Raw genomic sequence first — 23,185 nt, 5'->3', positions numbered from 1 at the left:
GAATAAAGCTGTACATCAAAAGCAGCCCTATGCCACAAAAATGAACTAAAAAAAGGCTAAGTCAAAACACTTTTCTCTGAAATAGTTACTACTGTAAAAAGATAACTCAATTAACCGATATTAATGATAAAAAGGCCATTATTATGCTGTTGAAAACCAAATAATTCACTTTCAGCATCGCTGATGCTATATATTTACGGCATTTTTCAAACAGCTCATTCCATATAACAGCTTTACAGACCATCATCCACGAGGATCTGAACACGAGCAAAGTTTTAGGGGGCCCACTCATTTGCTCCCCAAGCAAATCTCTGAGTTCTATTTTAAACATTTATAAATCTGTCCTGAAAATAGTTTAAAGAGAAATTAGTATTTATGTACTTTATATGCCTCCCATCTCAACCAATAAGGTAATTTAAAACACATTATTCTTCCTCCTCCTCTAGTAAATTTCTCTTTAAGCAATTTTCGTAACACACCCACAAACTTGCTTTTTAAATTTAATGAAATTTAAACAGTAATTGAGCATCTATGTTTAGGAACACAAAAAGCCTTATTCAAACCGTAATCTAACTCAAGATTGTCTATGTTAATCAGGAGCAATTCTCTGAGCTTTCAGACAGGGCCTTTCTCAACCCTAGCTGGACTAGCCAGAGATTTACCCTTGGCACCTTTCACATGCAAGGCACATGCTCAGTCATTGAGCTATGGCCCTTTCCTATGTGTTGGAAGCTAACACAACTGGGGATCTCTGTGTTAGGAGATGTTGTAAGGAAGACTCTCCAAAAATTCAGATGATGACATAACCTTCTGGATAGTAGCCAATGACCATGCTGGATAAAGTACTACCAAAAAATGTGGTCACTATAGGCCCAGTTTTTCAAGACTGTACCATGCTGATCTCAAGCTGGCATAAAGTGAAATATTTGGAAGATTCACAAAACTTCAAGAGTACTAACTGCTAATTCACCATTCGCAGTGTAATAACCTGCTTCTACTTTGAGCTTGATGTTTTCATTTCTGTAAGGAAAAAGAAAGTTTGGTTACATCTTCAAGCATTCAGAACAGGCTTTCCATAAAATTTCTTTGTAACCTGAGAACTGGCTTTATTCTTGACTATCCAAATGGAACATTATATACCAAATTGTTCACTGATGCTCTATACTTTGAATAAAACAGGGATATGTAACTTTTGGTAGTTATGGGCCACATATGACTTTTTTTGGTAGGGCTAAAAAAATGTAGTAGTAGAGCAACTATAAAAAATGGGCAGAGTTATAAACTGTGTATGTTTAAGTTGAGTAAAGAAATACTTTTTTTAATCATTCATGAACTTCCCTGTATTTCTTTTTAGGGAAGTTCATGAATGATTAAAAAAAGTATTTCTTTACTCAACTTAAACATACACAGTTTATATATTTTTGTCATGTCTCCTGTTGCCTATCATATTCCAGGTTAAAATGCTGCTATAATCTTTGCTCATGAGGGCGGTATTCTAGAGCGCCAAGAAGCTGTGTGTAGATGACTTTATTCTCCACACAACAGAAGTTTTAAAAGTTGTTTTTTTTAAAAAACAAGGGATGGTGTTGATAGATAGGTGTACTTAGGTAAGTTATGGTGGGATGCTATCTATAAATCCTAGAATTCCCTGAACAAGAGGAGGCAAATGCTGGTAGTCAAAGACACACAACTTTACCTTCTCAAGTTGTATTAGCAGACTTGCTACATGGTGCAGACTTATTTGATTTGTTGGTTAACTGTCTGAACAAAGAAATATTGTTAAGGCTACTGAAGCTACACTACATAGTTAAAATCTGAAAATTTGTCAAATATATTCTTGAAAAATATTTTTTCACATATCATAGGTGGTCCTCGACTTACAACAGTTCATTTAGTGATGATTCAAAGTTACAGTGGCACTGAAAAAATGACTTATGATCATTTTTCACATTTAAGACCGTTGCAGCATCCCCCAGGGTCACGTGATTTACCTTCAGATGCTTGACAACTGATTCATATTTATGACAGTTGCAGTGACCCAGGGTCATGTGATCATCTTTTGTGGCCTTCTGACAAGCAAAATCAATGGGGAAGCCAGATTCACTTAACAACCGTGTTACTAATTTAACAACTGCAGCGATTCACTTAACAAATGTGGCAAGAAAAGTTGTAAAACGCGGCAAAATTCATTTAACAAATTCCTCACTGAGCAACATAAATTCTGGGCTCAGTTGTGGTCGTAGGTCGAGGACTGCCTGTATTGAGAAAGATTTGGCGCAATCACTCATTTTTACCTTGCAGCCATCGAACCTGTGTGGCTGGTCCATATCCCCTCTCATTCTTGGCTGAAATCCTGAACACAATGGCAGGCTTGGATGTATGATCAACATGAGCATTTGCAAGCTGGGCAGCAGTCACTGTGCATGAGGTCTTAAGGCCACAATAGATTTTCATGAACATAAGTTGATTAGGATTTTCATGGAGCTGGGTGGTTCTTATTGCCAAATAAGCGGAATATTCCAAAATATTTCCTGAAGGTGAAACTGGAGGCTCCCATGAAAGATGAATACAGTCTGCACTCTAAGGAAGAAGTGAAAACGCACTTGACAATTCTAGAGAGAAAAATTGCAATTTTGTTCTCTAATTTTAGGTATGTGCAGATTAGTATAGCTGCTCAATACTGAGCAAAAAACTCAAAGGCACTATCTAGTTTATACATTGTACTAAGCTATAATGTAGCTTTCTGGATTCTGGATTCGCATGTTGTAAAAATTCAGTTCAAGACTGCAAATGTACTGTGTTTCTGACAGTGTGATCTGTGAACAGAGCAATTGATGATTTATTCAATAAAAACAAAACAGATTTCGCATGATATACCAATCTGGGATTAAATATTGTCCTTCAAAACACATATGTCTACATTGAGATTATGAGATCTTACAGTGTTTGAGTTATATCTGCAGTAAACCTGTTAATATAGTTACCATATTACAATGCGCTATTTATATCTAAGGTTCTAGATACGAAAGTAGAAGTTACATCATGACTAAAGTTGCTCCAAAATCCAATCTTAGATTTAACAGCAAGATTTTTCCATTGAGAATCCATATTGTTAACCACTGTATCAAAAGTCTGATGACCACTCAGAGGTGTTTTCTTTGTTTCTTTTGGTCAACTCAAAATTACTTTGCTCAGAATGCCATATTTTACCATTGCTGGTTTTTTCAAAGAACATTCATTTCTGTAAGACTTCCATGAATGTTAAAATTCCCTATTCAGATTTACACACCCAGAGGGAGGAAAGAAGGAAGAGTTATTACCTTGCTAATTTTAACGATTGAAGGTGCTCCAGGAAATCCAGGGATGCAAGTTTTAAATTCACTGATTTTGCTGAAAGGTCCTACACCGCATCCATTAATTGCAGCAACCCTGAACCTGTATAAAGTGCCAGGAGCGAGATCCTGTTTCTTAAACAAACTGGCATTTGGAATATCTGTATAGTCTCCCTAAACATAAATAACATGAAAACAAGTAAATAATTATTTGCTTTTCTTAAAACACAGATCCTAAAGACTCTAGTATGTTCTAATCTAGACTGAATTTCCTATTAGGAAGAGCTTTCCAGCACAGCTGCCTACTAAGCAAAAACAGCTTTGAATGTTCTTAAGATCCGCTGATATAAATGGGAGAGTGGAACGTATGATATACCTTCTCTCACCTTGGCAAATGAGATTTATGCGTGCTTAATTTGAGAATATTATCCAATGATTAAGGTATGCAACTTAACGCCCAAATGCTAAATGTACCCCTGAACATCTTGGTTGTGGCTCCCATAAATATCTAAAAGTTGTTATCAAACTGAAAATATTAAACACATGTTTGGGAGACAGTCATACTAATGATTTTTAATGTTAATCAAAATAAATGACATTGAATTTCATTTTTATAAAAGCCGATGTAACTCTCTGCCTTGAAAAAACTGGGTTCCCAAATTCAAAGAGGAAAGATTCTTAAAATTAACTGGTGACAGAAAGAGACTATGTAAATACAATAAACCCAAAATCACAACAACTAGTAATGGCATAGGGCACAAGCTTGTTTAGTTCTTTGCATAAGCTGCTAATTCCTTCATCTAACTTTCCAAGATCCAATCACGTCCATACTTAATTTTGTTGTTACTATTTAATAAGAAAATCCAACAGACCTTGCTGGAAAGAACTTTTTCTTCTTGCAGCAAATAAAACTGGCTCACTAATGCAGTGTTGCTTTGAAAAATGCCAACATCATACCACTTTCGTTCTTGTGTCCTTATTCTTGCATTCTGCTTTGGTGGTGAAGTTTTCTATAATTCAAGCAGTAGGCATTGTTAAAGTATGGACGTTTTCCTCATCAAGAGTCTAATATACAATTTAGTCTTGGAGACCTGAATGTGGAAGGAATTAAATCTTTTCTCCCGTCCCATAATGACAGCCCTACCAATACTAGGAGGAGAGAGCAAATTATGTGATAGTACTACACATGTCAATTACCATTTACACAGGTAGTCCTTGACTTACAATAATTCAATGACCATTCATAGTCACAATGGCCTCGGAAAAAGTGACTTACAACTTATGCTTGCACTCGCATCTGTAAAACGACTCTTGTAGTCATGTGACTGCACCTCAGGCAATCAGTTCACATTTATGACCAATTGCAGTGTCCTGTGGTTACGTACTTACGATTATTTCCAGCAAAAAACACACATTGAACTGGATTCACTTAATGACTACTGTAAAACTATTGTAGAATGAGGTCTGACGCACCTTATGACACAATGACTTATGGAAAATTCCAATCCCAATTGTGGTTATAAGTCATTGAACCACTATGAAATATTGTATGTTGCATTATGCTGCAGAAAAGTCAAGATAGCAACTGAAATTAATTTGATGTCATAGTTGCCAATGCTAGGTTGAATTAATGCATTTTACAGAATAAGCAATTAAATCACATACAGAATAAAAGCTGACAAGTTTGGTATGAGTGACTCAGTTTCCACTAACACCTATAAACACGGATCATTCTCTAAGTCTTATTGGCAATATCTGCTGCTCAAAATGTGTCATGTACTTACAGGCGATTGTACAGCTGAATCAAGTGGGTTAATAACTGTGACTCTAGTCGAGGCCACTGGAGACTCTTTAACTAGGAGAAACATATTTTAAATTCTTTTACTGCAGGTACAAAGACTTTCAAAAAGAAATCCATTACACTGGAAACGTCTTTCAGTGATAAAATTTCATAGAATTTCTGTCCTATGTGCAAGAAGAAAAATGCTGGCTTTTTATTTGGAAAGCAACTGACAAACTGCCTGCAATGCATGACTGTCAAGAACAGATAAATAAATATATGCTGAATGAAAAAAATAATCTGAATTCAAGTTAGACCAGGGGTGTCAAACTGGTGGCCTGCGGGGTAGATGCGTCATGCGTAGGCCACGCCCACTCTGGCTCCCCGAAGGCAAAAAATGTCAAGATATGTCACAATGCGTCACGTGACACGATTGAGTTTGACACCCGAAATTTAGACCAGACAAAATTAAATAAAAATAATTTCATTTTTAAAAAGTGGTCAAGGGCTACCAAGATTCCAAATCCTACATTTTCATGTGGTATCTTTTGCAAGATGTTGTATATTTACCAGATTCCAGCCTTTAAAAAAAAACATGTTCCTTCTCCTGCATTTTTTGGAACATATTAAAAATACATGACACAAATATTAATATGCTGAATAATATTAAGTATTGTGAACAGTTTAAATTGTAATTTTAGGCACCAATGGCTTAATTAAAACTTGAGACATTTATAGCCCAGCTTTATTCAAAATATAAACTAAATATATTGAAACAAAAAATTAATCGGATGTGCAATAATGTGTACCATTGTTTTTTAAAAATGCAGTTTTAAACACATAGTTATTTGTAACTCAAATATCTATATTCAATCCATACAACATAGTTTCATATACTGTATATGTATCAGAAGTTTAAAAATTGCAAAAAAAAAATCTGCATTCAATCCAAATTATATATTGTTTCCACTTGAGAAGAAAACTAAAAGAAACCTAACATTCTTTTTTTTAAAACAAAACAAAAAACAAGGTATGAAAGAACAATAAGGGAAAAACTGAATAAAATTATTACATCGAGAACTAAACCATTTCTTTTGAGAGATCTCATCCTGTTAAAAGAAAAGGCAAACTAAAAGACAGCCTTATGGTTATTAGATTGGCTTAAGACGTCCTCATCTACATTAGGAGCAGATATCCTTATTTGCATCTTAAAGAACTCATTTGATCTTAATTTTGCTTTATAAGGCAAGGCATGAACAAATCTTTATACTTGTACACATGCAGAAAAACTGGGAACTGTTCTATCGACCCTAGCTTCCCATTTCATCTAAACTTCAAAAATATGAATATCAGCTTCATGTTCATCTACAATTTAAAGCTGGTTTAATGGCCTGTCTTGGTATAAACTTGGCAATCATTTTATCTCAGTCTGAATGAAATGAGAAATTAAGGTTAATATCTTGTTTATTGATTCAAGCAAAGGCACTGCCTGTATGTGTTATAAAAACCTTGGTTAAAAATATTATATATGTACATTTTGATGCTATTCAAGAAATGGAATTCTGTAACAACCATGAAAAGAAAAACCATTCTGAATATGATTCAAAATACAAAAGGTGAAACACTCTGACTTTCAGGTTTGAACTACCTGTTGTTAATAATGGAGTTTCATCTTTTGCAGCTGCCCCATTTGATGAGTTGGTTCTAACAGCCTGCTGAGTTACTATATTTTGTGTGGTGGTGGCTATGCTAGATGTAGAAGTATCTACTTGGGAAGTTCTTGAATCAAAGTCAAGTAATTCATTTAGATTTGCTGACATCTGAGAACCTGAAAGGAGAGAAAAGTAAAAGCCCATCACATGTGACCCCTAGACAGAAATAACAGATGTTTGTTTTCTACAGAAATTCTTTTCCTTCAGATGGAGCTGGAATGTCCATGCAGCAAACTGGCTTGATAACATGGTTTTAGATCTTCAGGCTATATAAGATGTCTGTTTTGAATGCTTACCCACATTAAATGTATTTTAAAAACTATTAAAAACAAATCAAAGAGAGGGTGTCTCTGCATGGTTTTCTCTGGTATGCTCATTTTTACAGAATGGGACAACTCGCCACGGCCATCTTGCTGCAGCCAACACACGGTGGGACAACTCGCCGCGGGATAACTCTTATGTGATAAAAGTTAACTGCCATTGATGCTTCGACATTATTTCCATTGACAAAAATAATAATAAAAGGTATTAATAAAAATCAAAACATTAACATCCATTCTTATCCCACACATATCTGGAATCACATGTGGCAAATAAGTTTCAACTTAGTGCTGCTTACCTAAAGTGCTAGCAGGCAAACATAAAGGGACACTGGGCTCTTTGGAAACGGAATGGTTTTTCTTCATATTTTCAGTTTCTGGAATCTTGGCTTTAGCCTCTGAAATGGAAATTTGCACCTAGAAAGAAAAGACAGCACCAATTTCTCTGTAATAACTGCTATGATTATGACTGTCAGCATCTAAGCATTCCTGATTCTGCTTCAGGTTGGAAAGCAACAGCTTTATGAATCTTTTGCCTAATACTCTCTCTATACTTTATGGTCTATATAGGAACTAATATTTAAACTTTTTTTTGAAGGGGGGAGCATGGTTCCACATAGGCTCACTCTGCTGGAGAGGAACTCTAACTGGCTAACACAAAAAAATATCCCCTTTGGCCCCTAATCAAATGAATACTGATGTCTATTACTACATCCTCCCATATGCTGCTGTGTGAGGAGAAAACAAGCAGGGTATGCAACTTATATTCTCAAAAAGTCTTGCATTAGGCTTCTAAATCCATTCTAAAAGTTGTCATTGAATTTTAGTCCTAATGTAAATAGTGACATGTAGCAACTGGGTCCAGGGACCTAATATCTCTCCAGTGGGTCTGGTAGCAAGCATGGGTTTGATGGTACTTTGGGTAGGATACAAAGAAGTTTGAGAGATTCTAACTTGGAGTGAGGAACAAGCGTTAGACAGCCTTTAGGGTGGGTACATAGGCATGGTCTGCCAGAAGATGCCTTTGTTAGTTAGGAAAGCAATGAAAAAAAGGTGTGATGGGCTGTTTGGTTGGTGTGAGTTGTATCACCATACTGCTGAATCCTTGGATATGTAATGTTTGCATCTTAGTTGTGCTAATTAGTCAATACTAAGGAGATTTGATTGGGCAAAATTAGTATTTTGGCTTTAAAACAGCTACTAGGTAATTTGTTAGCTAATAATCATATAGACCTATTAAATTACCATTTTTAAGCACTTATTCATATTATTTAGAAAATTCATAATAATATTCTTCACAGTATTAACTTACATTGCTTGAGGCACTGAGAGTTTGGGGGTGGAGATCCAGTTTAGTTCCTGGAAGAACGACAATATTCATTAATTTTAGAATTTGCTGCATAAGAAAAGGGGGAGAGGGGATCCTCTTCTATGTAAATGTACAAATAGTTAAAGGAGTGAAAGGAGAAAACACCTTCCTACAGATTCCAAGATGAACTAATCCAGCGGCCTCCAACCTTTTGGGCACCAGGGACCAGTTCTGAGGTTTTTCCACAGACCGGAGGGGGTGAGGATTGGCGTGCTGCCTGCATCCCATGGATGGAGCTTCACTTATTGCACAGCCCGGTTTTGGGCATGCTGTAGCTCGGTGCCAGTCCACGGACCAGGGGTTGGGGACTCCTGAATTAATCAATCTGGACAGTAGGCACACTTCAGTAAAGCATGGGAAAGTCTAATTCTAAATAACATTTTCACTATCTCAGGTGATTATTTTAAAAAGAAACAGGGAACAACTGCATTTTGCCTTTCATTTTTTTAATCTTCTACTAAAAACGATCAGCCAACCCCAATCTTGGAATGAAGATTGATAATGCTGGAGAAATTAGTCATCTCCAAAACCATGGAGTTTGATCAATTATGATTATTTGGTTGGTGTATATCGGGGTGGGCAATTATTTTCCCAAGGGCACATGAGAAACTGGGCCTATTATGGATGGCCAAACCAATAGGCTGAACTTAATTCTGCTGCTGATGCCCATGTGTCAAGGGAGGAGGGAGCGTGAAGCCTCTTCTCAGCCCGGCCACTGTTCTTCTCTCTCCAGCCATTTAAAAGAGCTCTTGCTTCCTTCTCCCACTCTTGCAATGCACTTATTTACATTTTATTTTGTAACTTCCAGTTGATCTCACATGGGCCACACAGGGACAGCCAAAGGGCCAGATGTGGCCCATGGGCCACAAAATGTCCAGGTCTGATGTATATGATAGGTTGATCTGAAGCTCAAACAACATTTTTAAAGATATGTAATTCTGACTTTTTAAGTTTCTTTGAGAAAGAACCTACTGTTCAGAACCAGTAGGTTCAGGTTGCTTCAAGAGAACCCTATTATGTTTTCTTTTCATCTGTGGAATCTTTTGGTTTGTCGTAAGACTTCAAGTCTCCTTTGACATTTGAAAGCTACTCTATAAAATGAATCTTTGTAAGACCAACTGGGTCCTTTGTCACTTTCTGTTTTGCTTGCTATGGCCTGAACCGAGGAAGACAGGCTAGGCAATTACATGCACCAACCTCCAACAGATAAGCAAGAGCTTAGAACAGACATTAGAACAGAATCAATCCCAAACAAGAGACATTCCAGAAAAAGAGTTATGCAACTATTTTACTCATGTAACTTATAAACTTGCTTTAATTTTGGAAAATGTGTGATTTTACCTTGCACACAGGATGATTGTGGTTCAGGTGTCACAGTAAAGGATATGTCAGCTGCACCAGGTGTTGACATATCTAAATTTAGTTGAAGAAGGTATCCTTCAACAGTAGGAACTTCATCCCATTTAACTTGAAATGAATTAGTTGTAGCTCTGATGAGCTGTACCTGTGATGGTGCTGGTGGTTTCTCTTAAAAGAGAAGAATACATTCAATTACAATAAACTGTAAGTCTTTTTTGAGGAGATTTAAAACTTTCTAATACAAGAATTATGCACACAGCATGCTACAGAAAAAAAGTATTTATTCCAGCAAACTCTCAAATGAAGAGAAGGAATGTACATTAACATTGTAAAGGTAATCCAAACCTATCTGTTATCTCTGGTGTCAAAAGCTCCAGAGACTGTTTCTCAATCTCAATAACTTTAAAGATGTGTGGAATTCAACTTCCAGAATTCCCCCAGAGAATCCTTCTGATATCTGAAGGTACAGGCACAAAATTCCTCAGTATCATGTTTGGACAGTTATGATACAATGGAAAAATGATGGTTTGCTCAAATATGTAAGCTGGAGAGCAAAAGGTGAAGGCTTCAAGTATTTTCTTAATTCTTCAAACTACAAAGCAGAAATTATAACTGAATCAACCATAGGATTATGTTCAATGTGCAAATTCGTAGTTTAGTGAGTCATTATTTACTGAACTAACTTAACTGCCAGGGTTCTCATAACACTAAACAACAAACTAACCATGTTTCAACCTTGTGGACTGTGAAATTCAACCTAAGTGTGGATGCTCAGTTCAAAGCAATTCTTGCATATTTACACTAGATGATTTTTTTAAATTTCAAAAACAGAAAATCAAATACATTTAAATTTGCCCAGGTTTTTAATCACCATCAATAATATTATCAGAAAGTATTAGGAGATTATTCACCTGTATCTAAATACCAAAGATCCTTGCAGCAAACTTGATTGTTCCAAGCTTTCCTATAGCCATCTCTGCCACTCCATATATACAAGCGAGAGCCGACAATGACTGTGCAGTGGCCAGCTCTTGGACCTGGTAACAAATTGTTTTTATCTTCTTGGCAATCTGGGATTAGATTTATCCATTCTAAAGTATCTGATAACAAATTGAATAAAACAAATTAATATTTTTTTTAAAACTTTTTATTTATAAAACAATTAAAAAAAACATTGGATTTGACGTGACATTCCAGTATATACATTCTTATCAGATTATACCATATTTTACAATCAATTCATTATCTCTACATATACATTAAATTTTATATACATTATCTATTCTAAAGTAACATATATTTCTATCTTAACATTCGTCTTTAATCCCAGCCGCCCTTTTCAAATTCCTCCAGCGGTAAAATTTATCCCAGGTTTCAAAAAAAATTGATCCACATTTATCTTTTAGTATCATTGTGAGCCTGTCCATTTCTGCACATGCTAATATTTTATGTATTAACTCTTCCTCTGTGGGAATTTCCTTACTCTTCCATTTTTGCNGTTTTACATTTCCAGCATAGGGGTGAGATGTTCGAACACATTTTAGCTAACCTTACGGGTGGGAAATGCCATCTGTAAAACATCTTGTAAAGATTTTCCTTATATGAGGTAGCTAAGGTGAGTTTCCTATTTCTTTCCCACAGTTCTTGCCAGATATGTAGGTCAATACTAAAACCAAAATCCCTACTCCAAGTTAACAAATTAATATTTGACTGTATTAGGATTTGACAAATTAACTCTACACTAACTCATAATGAGCAAATTCATTCTTACCACTCTTCATTGGGGGTAGAAAACAAAATAACATTTTATTATAACATTGAGTGATATAAATTAAATGTATTGTTTTAACACTTGTTACAATTTCCAGTATTATTTTAAGAACATAGCCATATTATATTATCCAATATAGTGGAATCCCTCTATGAACAATGTAGAAACATGATAGAAGGTTATATGCAAATATAAGTGGTATGCAGAGTTATTCGGTAAGGGACAAAAATGAAGTATACTAACCTAAATTTAAGTAGGAAAATGAACCAGTACATTTCCATTCCCCATCTTGAGCAGGGAGGCTCTCATCTGTACTCTGTGGGATCCATCCACCAAAAATGTACATTCTGCAAATATAAGAACATAGAGGGCGAAAACAGGAACAAAGTGAGAGAGGGTATACGTACAATTAATTTCCAAGCTTCATTTCATCTTACAAATTATACAGAAACTAGTTCCTAACTAAAAATTTGATCTTAATACCCTTTCCCATTTCTCTACTCCTCCCAAGCCATACAGTAAAACACATTAAGAGAATTTAAGTAAGAGCCAATGTCTTTACTTACTAGATTTTAAAGAAGATATTAATACAAAACTGACTATTACAGTTGCTTTAGAAGCTTCATTAAAATAATATAGTATTAATTTATTTGTGTTATGCCTTAGTTTTGAAAGAATAGAACAATTTCAACTGGCTTTATAATTTGCATTCAACTATGGCTTATTCAGCCATGATTTATTGAAATTATGAATACGTTGAGCCATAAATCAATGGCTTACTAGGCTTAAAGCAAACATCACATTGTAGCTTAGCATGATGTTTGCTTATTGTGCCATAAGCATGAATTAATATAAAAACATACATTAAAACACCATAATATTTGGACAGAGAATATTACAGAATTATACTTGGCTAACTGAAAGAGGACTTGGCTTCTTTCAAACAATCTTTCTCAAATCATGAAATTACTGTTTCATTCAGAATTTTATGGAGAGGGAGATCCAAATACTATCTTTCCCTTATTTTCTTATCTTTTTTTCCACACAGAAAATCATTTTTTAAAAAGAATACAGAATTACTACATGCCTTCTGAATGGTGATACAAACTAGATGATACAAACTATTTTAAAATCTGATCATTTCTAACAACAAGCCAAACTAGGCCATACTAATGAAGAACGTGATAATGTTTCCCTCACGAGGTGGCTGAACTCCATAGTCCACCATCTTTATATGTGACCATATGACAGTAGAGAGTCAGTGTGGTGGTGTAGTTAAAAGTATGAGACCTGAAACTAAATTCTAGTACTTTTTAGGCACAAAGTCAGCTGGGGAACTTTGGGCTAGTCACTCCCTTTCAGCCCTAGGAAAGAGGCAAGAGCAAAACACATTCAAAAATGTTGTTAAGAAAACTGTAGGGACTTGTCTAGGCAATTGCCTGGAGTCAAGGCTAATTTGGAGGTACACATAAACATCATACCAAACTCTCATAGTATCTGTTATCATCTATTACTAAATCTAATCATTGATACATTAGATCAGGGGTCCCCAACCCCCGGTCCGTGGCATGCCAGAAACCGGGCCGTGCAAATAAGCAAAGCCCCATCTGCGAGCTGCGCGAGATGCAGGCAGCACATGAACCCACGCCCCCTCCGGTCCACACAAAAACCTCTCTCCATGGAACTGGTCCCTGGTGCCCAAAAGGTTGGAGGCCTCTGTATTAGATCATTAGATACATTCCCTTATGGCACAATTATACACATTTAATTTCAACATTATACATATTTAATTTTAACAATGTTCTTCAGTTATGAGTAGGTGACAAGAAGGGATTATATCCAATGAATGGTTATGTATATATTGCTTTTTCATTCTGAAAACTGAATGAAACACAAGAATCTAGTAAATGATATGAGGGCATTGGATTCTGTAGCAATATAGCTAATCAATAATTTGTTTGAATGTTTTATGTAAGAAGACAATATTCATGAAATGCAAAAAAGGAAGATTGGGGGTGATCAAAGAATACTTGGCAGCCATTGCCAGGGTAGCTTTTATACAGACTCATCTAGTGTTCCAGTTGTACCCATTCCTGAACCTAAAAGCTATCCATTAGTCACCTCCTCTTTGGATCATTGTAACTTATTCTAGATGGGGCTACCCTTGAAGAACACTCAGAATCTGCAGCTGCTCCAGAATGCAACAGCATAGGCAGTTTTTGGTATTTCGTGTTATGTCCTCCAAATACTATTGCTCCGCAAGTGGCATTGGCTCTCAGAAGGCTTCCGGGTGTAATTCAAGTAGCTGATTGTTATCTGTAAAGCTCTCATGGCATGGGGCCAACTTCTTGCAGGATCACCTTTCTCCTATTGTTTCTGTTTGGCCCACCAGATCTAGTAGAGAGGGCATGCTCCAGGTGCCCTCCATCAAACAATGTCATCTTGTTGGACCCTGGAGCTATGTCTTCTCAGTGGCAGTACTTGCCCTGTAGAATAGCATCCCCTGGAGTAATGTTCCTCAACCATGGCAACTTTAAGACATCTGGACTTCAACACCCAGAATTCCCCAGCCACTATGGAGAATTCTGAGACTGAAATCCAAAGATCTTAAAGTTGCCAAGGTTGAAAACACTGCTATGGAGATCTGAATGGACCCACATGATTCAAACTTAAATAGAAATGTAATGCTCAAAAAATGTATGCTTGAGGAATGAGGTTAAATAGACACAAGAATATATGCTACATTGTATAGTCCCTATCTTCAGTGACATAATAGGGCAAAAAATACATAGGTTATAAAAAAGCAGTATTATCAATGATAACAATCAACTACAAGTTCTTATTTATCATGAATAACTCTGCAACAGCTTAAACAAACTTTATGGATTGGTTTACAGTATTAAATTGCAACTTCTAGAAATATGATATTAGAATTACTCTTATGCTACTTTATTCTATAAAGTTGTTTTCTCTCCTAATGCAACAACATGTATTATGCATAAGTAAGCCTTTCCCTATTTTCAAAGCTCCTTTTCTTTTCTTTTCTTTTCTTTTTTCTTTTCTTTTCTAGAAGATGTAATGGGCTTTTTAATTAAATCTGAAGTCATGCACAGAGGATTATATGTCCCCAAATAAAAAACATATGTTTAAGAAATCCATTTTGGTTTCCTGGAGGCCTATTGTAAGATCCCCTAATCTGCAGGCAGTCTTTCTCACAGGGCTGAAACTCACTACATTTCACATAAAAGCAGGATCCCTAAATACAAACACTAGAGTAACAGTCTCCTACTAGGTGTACCTTTCTATAGGTGAGCTTTTAACAACAGACATACTTGTTTCCTATTACACTGGCTGTATGTAGACTACGGGGAAGTGGCACTGTTCCTTTAGTTTCTGGTTTCGACCAAGTCATTGTCTCTATTAAGAGGAAAAAAACAGAGAAATCATATAGAAGGGATTATTTATTTATAACATTTATATACCCGTCCATCTTCTAACCATCTCTAGCTGACTCCCAATAAAAATTATATGAACATTTAATTACTTCATGAACATTTATGTAAGACATAAGATATTGTTTTTCAGACTTCAGGAAATTTGTCGTGCACAGACAGATGCTAAAGAGGGTTATTTTTGAAACGTATATTTGTAGGCACAAAAAGTTAGTTACAACATATATGAAGGTACTATTTTAAATGGTGGAACACTTATTTTTCAGAGCCACTTGCTATGAAAATTGGTAATCTTTCTTAGCCTTTTCAGAATCAAATTCAAAATATAAAGTTTTATGGAAGATTATAGCCAACCAAAATAAAAATAAAAATTGCTATCATTAGTTTTACACTTGCATTTCATCCCTCAAGCAAGATCTTTTGAGTTATGGAAATGGAACTTTTCTTATCACACCTGTCCATTATTATCCACATTCAATTCTAGAATCTGTGATATCCTACCAATTATTATTGTATTTGCAAAACAAGTGTTAAAGGACAAAGCCATCCCTCAAAACATTTAATCAAGACTATTTTGCTTTTAAATGATTTCTCAAAGAAACAATATTTCAAAATTCTTTTGAAAAATGAGTTTAAAAATAATTGTGGTGTTATTAAAACTTAACACCAAAATAGATTTTTTAAAAAATCACATCTACTTTTGATGAAACCTAGGAATGGCTGTAATCCATTAGGGGCAAATAGTTTATTTTGCTGTGTACTGTATGAAACAGCATTCAGGTAGAGTTGAAGTTTAAGAATAAATTTACAAGGTGATGCAAACTTTCCCATCACACAACAAATCCTTCAGAATTAATTATTCCTTAGTGTATTTTTTAAAAATAACTCACACAATTTTATTTGCAACTATACTCACCTATATCAAGCTCCCAAAGGTCATTAAGCCGGCAACCAGACATCCCTCCAAATAGAAACATTTTTGGATTTCCCAAGTCTTTTTTACAGTATATAACAGCTGTGTGCGATTCTCTGGGAGAGGGCAAAACTCCTCTGGTCAATGGAATACCCCAGCCTAGGACTCCCGATCCATGCTGCAGCTCCAATTCATAGAAATCATTTAAATATCTAATGTGGGTTACAAATACAGAAAATGCCAATAACTTTCTATGGCACTACCATAAAAAAAACTTCTATTTGTCAATGTAATCCCCTGTTTTTTTACAACAATGCGGTTTTTTTGCAAAGGATATATTAAACGTTTATAAAAACAGTTTTCAAAAAGAAAAATAATGTAGAACTGTCCTCTCCTAGAGATTTGTCAAAATTATGTCTTCCACAAGCATTTTAAAACATTTTTATTCACTATGCCAATTTTAAAAGGGATGGGATAGAGCCCCAACTTTTAGATTAGTATAAGTATAGGCTAAATAACAAAGAAATTGAAATATGTACAGACACTGCAACTTAAGATGCTAAAGCAAAACTAAGAGGTTTTCAAATGTCACTAATTAGCTCTGATCGATTAATGAAAACCATTAAACCATGTATCATTATACGTTTAAAATAATCTTAATGTAAACTGCTCCAAATACTACTAATAAGCATGCTTTTATTGTTATTTTTAAGTATCAAGCTTATATTAGTATTTCATATTTCTGGATTTAAGGATGATCAGTTTGACAGTTGATTGCCAATCTTTCTCCTTGATATTAGTAATTATGAATAGATATGAACACTAAATAGGCTCACTATGTACATTCTGTTTTTACCGTATAACTTTTTAAAAGTAAGAAAACCTAAACAAGTCATACTAATATTCTGTTCCAAACTCATCAGCATACCTGGGAATGTTATTGTTTGAGTCTTCGCTCTCATTTGCCAGTCCACCAAATAAGTAACACTTGTTGCCATACAGACAGAAGCTATGGCCAAGGCGAGGGCATGGAGGCAAACCTGCTGAAGGGGGCTGAGGTCTCATTTTTTTCCACAGCCATCGACTTGCCTTGTAGATGGAAAAAGAGAATGTTGAGAAATGCAAGCAAAATTGTTTACAAAATTACCGCTACTGTGACTGCCAGTCACCAAACTCTCATCCACCAGAAGTAAGCAAAGCACTGGGCTTCAGTCAATTAATTTTCTAAAAATGCCTCTAGAAACTACACGAGGACCAGAGACATTAATGGAAATAAACATTATGAAGGAGCTGGTTCTTTCATTTCCAGCATGCTAGCTTTTACATTTTTAAAAAAAGTAAAGTAGCATGCTTAATAGTCACCAAAGAATGTGTTAGAAAGTGCATTATTATCTATGGATGACATTCCAGGATCCAAAAGATAAGGATTTGCTTATTTTACCTTCCAGATTCTATCTGGCAAAAGTTTCAAAGGAAATCCCAAGTCAGCTTGATACTATCAACAGACATGAACAGGAGCACTAAATATTGTTTCCATGTATCAATTCCATGCACCACTATAAATAATATGTATTCCTTTTGGTGGTGGTAGTGGTGTCTATGATGATTTGTGGTGACTGCATGGACAGTCCTTGCAATCTTCTTAGCAAGGTTTTACAGAAATGGTTTACTATTGCCTCCTTCCTAGGGCTAAGAGAGACTTACTAGCCCAAGATTACCCAGTTGGCTTTGCAGTTAAGGCAGGACTTGTGGTTTCTAAATCATTATATCAATCTCTTCCAATTTTAATATGTACAATATAGGCATCCATTTAAGAATTTATTAAATGATACCAGGATTCTCAACCTAGTTAAATAACTGTGAAAATCAATCATTCAGTACCTGTAGTTCATACAAATCATTACTATATCTTCCATATTCAACCATTCCTCCAAAAACTAATATTCTGGTACCATCACAGACAAATCCATGGGCTGCACAACCTGGTGGAATATCTCCTCTGACAGCAGGAAGAAACCATTGGTTTGTGGCTGCATCAAAAGACACACAAAAATGGCCCTAGGTCAGAATTAATAGTAATTCCGGGTGGCACCCAAAAATTTAAACACAGAACCCCTACATTTAATAATGGGACTTTAATATTCACTAATTTTATTAGGTTTTGAACCTTGCATTCTTAAACAAAACACTATTCCTTTCTTCATCTGGAAAGTGAAAACTGTTTGACTTTTTACTTTCCAATCAGTCTCAAGATCTGCCAATTAGAACCTAGTGCAAAAGATGGGCATTTATGTAATAAAACATTGAGATAACTGTTTAAATAAAACAGAGGTAAAAATCTTTTTGTACAAATATCCATACCAAATTACCAGTTTTCATTTTAGCAGAATAACCTAAGGCAGGGATTGGGATAATTTGATCACACAATTTTGAACTTCAAAACTCCATGCAAAGTATGGAGTTGCCAAAGATCCCAATTTTGATCGCATGATGAGGATGCTGCAACAGTCATGTGAAAAACGCTCCTAAATCATTTTTTTCAATGCCGTTAAAATTTCAGATGGTCACTAAACAAAAGGTTGTAAGTTGCGGACTACCTATACCAGTCGTGGCGAACCTATGGCACGGGTGCCAGAGGCGGCACTCAGAGCCCTCTCGGTGGGCACACATGCCATTACCCCGGTCCTAGGCCTTCAGCTGGGTTTTATAAAACCTTTTCCCTTTAGGCCTCCGCCGCCATGTACAAAAAAAAAAGATTCAATCAATCAGTCAACTTCAACTTCTTGCAGGGAAAAAAAGATCTTAAAAAGTTGGAATTGATTGATTGAACTTTTTAGTCCCACCCAGTCTGCTGTTACCACCGCAGCCACACCCACCCAATGGGCCACATCCACCTGGCACCCGACAATGCATAAATGGGTTTTGGGTTGCAGTTTGGGCACTTGGTTTCTAAAAGGTTCGCCATCACTGACCTATACAAACCTGTTTGGTGGCCTATAATCAAGATTCAAATCTGTTACTGCATATTCCTTCCAGCTACCGCCTTCATTCCCCATGTACAAATTGACAAATTATACTTTCCACTCACAACCTCTCAATACAAAATTGTTGGGCACCTATCTTTTCCTAGGACTCAGTATTCTACTTTATATCTTAATACAGTTTCAAATTCTTTCACATATTCTCACCAAATATTTTCTCACTTCTTGACCCATGCTTATAGCAATATAATCTATTTTTAATACAGATTCACAATATTTTTTCATTATCCTGACCCAAAGCATTTTATTGGAAAGCTTAATTGAAATAAATCATACAATAACTCACAATCTCTCTGTGATGAAAGCATTATAAATTGTAAGTATTTTACATGGTTAATCAAAGTTAATAGAAAAAGTGTTTTGATGACTTTGCAGTTCTCAACATGCTACTTTTATCTTTATTACCTACATCCTATCTATAATTTATACACCTACATTGCTCATATTCTTTATTATGCATTGCTTTATATAAATCTTCCTTATCTCTGGAAACAATGACTTTTTTAACTGTTATATTCATCTTTATTCAGACCACACATCTCTGATTATCTGATTTCTGATTAGCATCACCATCAAGCAAAGTTATGAAAGACAAAAATTAGTCCATCCTCATCTAATAGAGGTATGCTATACGTTATGGGAACAGAAATCTGCAAAATTATATAGCTAGTCCTCACTAGTACTTATCTTGTGTGCCCATGTATGTGTGCACATGCATACCCTCAGCACAAAAAGATATATACAGTATACCTCAGACCCTAAAATACCTTCCATTCCCTGCTTCTACCACACTTTCTAAGATAGTAATTCCTTGCTTGAATAAGTCATTTATGACAAAAAAATAAAGGTGCTTGCAGGCACTAAGATTATGCCCTTGGAAATAGGAACTATAAAGCAAATATAAAGCAATACACCCAAAGTTAATGTAACAATGGAATTAACCTGTTAACTCAATTTTCTGCATTGACTCAATTTTCTACATTGGTGCACTTTATGGCCAACACATTAAGCTAAAATTTGTGGTTGAGTGCATCTTGCCAAGGCAATCTGATAAGGCTGTTTCCCACCTTCCAGTCGCCAATCTGCACTCCCACCGAGGTTATAAAAGAGGGAAAAGGGCTATACAACAAGTTCAGCCCAGAGAACAAGAACTAAACCTCCGGTGGTAACCAAGAGCGGCGTAGATGCCCTTGAGCGAAAACTGCTTCGGAGCCTCTTCCCTTCGATTAACCCGCAGAAGGCCGGTTCCGTGTCAGCGAATTCACACGTCCTCAGTGTCCCTTTAAAGCCCAACAGGGAACGAGGGCAGAAATTCCGGTCCGACACGAAGCTACGCCAGGGCAGAGGGCTGAAACCCCAGCGCAAACTCCCAACCCCCAGCATCCCCAGCGAATCACTGGACGCCCCCACCCATCCGCCGCCGCCGCCTCGTAGACACGTCCTCCCTCCCGTCCAGCCGGACGCCGAGGCCACCACGCCGAAGGCCCTCGCGGCTACAGAAACAGCAGCAGTTACTGCTGCGGGAGAAGCGCCCCGCCGTGGCAACCGAGCCCGCCCTGCTTCTCTCCCTTCTTCCCCCGTTGCGCACCCGTGTTGTACACATGCAGCTCATCGGCGATGCCTTCGTTGCCGCCCCCAAAGATGATGACCAGCTCGCGGATCGCCACGGCGCGATGGCCATGCCGGGATCGGGGGACCGGCCCCGTGAAGGAAGAAACGCGCCTCCAATTCAGGGCAGCGGCGCCTGCCGCCATTTTATCCGCCCACGCCCACAATGCACCGCGGCGGGGGCCGAGGCAGCTGCTGGGGAGTTTGCCGAGGAAGCCAAGCAGAGCATGGCCGGCATGGGGGAAGTACGTGGAATGGAGCTGCAGCAGCCGTAATAATAATAATAATAATAATAATAATAATAATAATAATAATAATAATAATAATAATAATAATAATAATAATAATAATAATAATAATAATACGGCCGACCACAATAGTAATAACTAGCATCTCGCATCCTGCGATGATATGTTTAATGCCATCAAACAACGATATCTGCCTAAACCCAGGTCTTTGGGAAGGACTCGATCGGGGAATAAAAATGCCAAACAATCTAAACGCCTGGCTGACAGCGACCAACCATAATCATAATATTACTAAATGGCCATAGCTTCTCTAGCTTTATGAATATGCTTCTCGCTACAGCTAAGCAGAAAATGAATGCTAAATTCTACATTTTTTTGAGATGTTATCTGAGAGTAGAATGTTGGGTCATGGTACGGGTAGATTATTTTGCAACGGTTGTACCCTAAGGGTACTGTGTTAAATTACTGAACCTGGAGTCTTGTCTTCTTGAGTACTTGCACAATTGCCATTCATTGCTTCTACTGGGTAGGAACAAAATGGTTATTTGTTTAAAGCTAATCTACCTGGAAATGTAAAAAACCATTCGGATTCAAGATTAGGGCATTAAAACATCTTTCTTCTCGTGCTAATAATTGTTGGAAAGACTCCCGAGAAGACATAATGTAGTTTCCTTATCACTCCATAAATGCAGATGTACATGGAGATATGAAGTCTGGGTTGCAAAAACCCAGACAATCACCAGAAGGCAACAGTTTTCCAGTAGCTATACAATACATGTTGCAGCAAGATGTTTCCAGGGTGATTGAGCTCATTTCTATAAGCAAGCAACACCACAGCAAGTATGCCTAATCCATCTGGTCTGGACTCTAAAATCTGTATGTTTTGCCTTTACCTTAGCATCTGTCGAGCACAGCAGTATCAGGTGTAGTGCAGCCTTAGAGGTAGCTTAGATGAGCTGGCAGAAAGTTGTACTTTGAGGGAGACCCACAGCTCTGGTTTGTCTAAAAAGTGGTGTTCAAAATGCCACCACACATATATGCCTGAGCACCTATCCAGCCATTATCATATGCCTTAAGCTAAAGACTAGCTTGGTTCCTGGGAGTGCAAAATTGTGTTTTTAATACATGCATCTGCACATTACCGTACAGTGTAAACATTGTTCTATATATTATGTAGAGCAGCGGCCCTCAACCTTTCTGGCACCAGGGAACTGATTTTTGGAAGAAAAATTGTCTTCCATAGACGGGGTGGTGGGGGTGGGGGTTTGACTCACAACCTAGATCCCACGCATGCAGATGAAGCTTGCATGGCCCAGTTCTTAACAGGCCACAGACTGATACTGTCCATGGCCCGGGAGTTAGGAACCCCTAATTTAGGGAACATACGCTAAACATTGGGCTTATTAACAAACTGCAAGGCCATTGTTGCTGTCCATATAGCGGCCAGATTGACTGAACCAATGTTTATGTACAGTATTCATTTGAAATGATACAGCTTCCCATTAAACATCTTCAAACAATTATTTAAATTTATTAACATATTTTAATCTTGCATTTCTAGTTTATTAACATATTTTAATCTTTCTAAATTAATGGACCTATCACAGTGGTCCATAGTCTAAAATCAGATACTTTGTTAATTGTTAAAACCACAACAGAAGCACAAGAGAAGCAATAAATATCTTGAGCTGAGCTCAGAAATAAAGAGAATCATTAAAGAGTTTTTTTTTTAAAGAAAAGATTTTCCTATCCCTTTCTTCACATGTAATTTTTGTACTTTTCTTCAAGGTAATTCTGTGTGTAGTATATCATAGTGCAACCGATCTGGACATGACAGAGCTACACAAAATTTGTCTTTGTACGATATCAGATATTTGAATTAATAGAGTGAGTTCAGATCGGAATGATAAGGAGAGTTGTGCAAATATATGTATAAGAAAATCCTGTTCAGCATGATGGTTAGAAAGCTGAGGTACAGTTTTCTCACATAACTTTCCTATCCCTTTTATTTTCTCAGGGAAGTCGAGTGTTTTCTCTTCTAGGTCTGTTCTATTAGAAAATTGTTGGGAATGTTTTAATTTGGATTCATGCAAAAAATATAGACCCGTTGGGCAAAATGGTCCTGCTACCTCTATTGTAATTAAATTTCCTCTTAGGCCACACCCTCTTTAACTGTAGTAGGAGAACTGGGTTAGTTTATGATTGTATTAGTCTGCATCAGAAGGAGTTAGGTGACACTTTTTCCAACAAGATGCAGCTTCTGAAAGTATATGCCTAATA

At 36.7% G+C, this 23,185-nt stretch overlaps 1 protein-coding gene across 1 annotated transcript; it reads right to left on the bottom strand.

Moving 5' to 3' along the window:
• Positions 1-920: 920 nt before the first annotated feature.
• On the bottom strand, positions 921-20,804 carry HCFC2 (host cell factor C2). Its single transcript, XM_029285656.1, has 16 exons — positions 20,638-20,804; positions 17,890-18,038; positions 16,937-17,097; positions 16,012-16,220; positions 14,976-15,060; positions 11,887-11,990; positions 10,784-10,972; positions 9,855-10,040; positions 8,457-8,503; positions 7,444-7,561; positions 6,761-6,925; positions 5,117-5,187; positions 4,205-4,342; positions 3,321-3,506; positions 2,295-2,580; positions 921-1,020 (listed from the first exon to the last, which is right to left on the bottom strand). The coding sequence occupies exons 1-16, from the start codon at positions 20,801-20,803 to the stop codon at positions 995-997; spliced, it is 2,286 nt and encodes a 761-aa protein (XP_029141489.1). The 5' UTR covers position 20,804; the 3' UTR covers positions 921-994.
• Between the last annotated feature and the right edge of the window lie 2,381 nt (positions 20,805-23,185).

This window comes from Protobothrops mucrosquamatus, unplaced genomic scaffold (assembly GCF_001527695.2).
Source record: "Protobothrops mucrosquamatus isolate PMUCROS unplaced genomic scaffold, P.Mucros_1.0 scaffold2019, whole genome shotgun sequence".
In the NCBI taxonomy this organism is placed as follows: Eukaryota; Metazoa; Chordata; class Lepidosauria; order Squamata; family Viperidae; genus Protobothrops; species Protobothrops mucrosquamatus.
The sequence above is the reverse complement of the archived record's forward strand: the minus strand, read 5'-3'. Positions and strand labels throughout refer to the sequence as shown.

What these genes read in the sequence shown, in the direction of transcription:
- HCFC2 (XM_029285656.1), bottom strand. Translation starts at nt 20,803, where the DNA reads ATGGCGGCAGGCGCCGCTGCCCTGAATTGGAGGCGCGTTTCTTCCTTC. An exon ending in GCCAGTGTAATAGGAAACAA is followed by an intron (nt 11,991 to 14,975) that starts GTATGTCTGTTG and finishes TTATATTTGCAG; the next exon opens with AATGTACATTTTTGGTGGAT. An exon ending in CTCTCAGTGCCTCAAGCAAT is followed by an intron (nt 7,562 to 8,456) that starts GTAAGTTAATAC and finishes TTTTCTTTCTAG; the next exon opens with GTGCAAATTTCCATTTCAGA.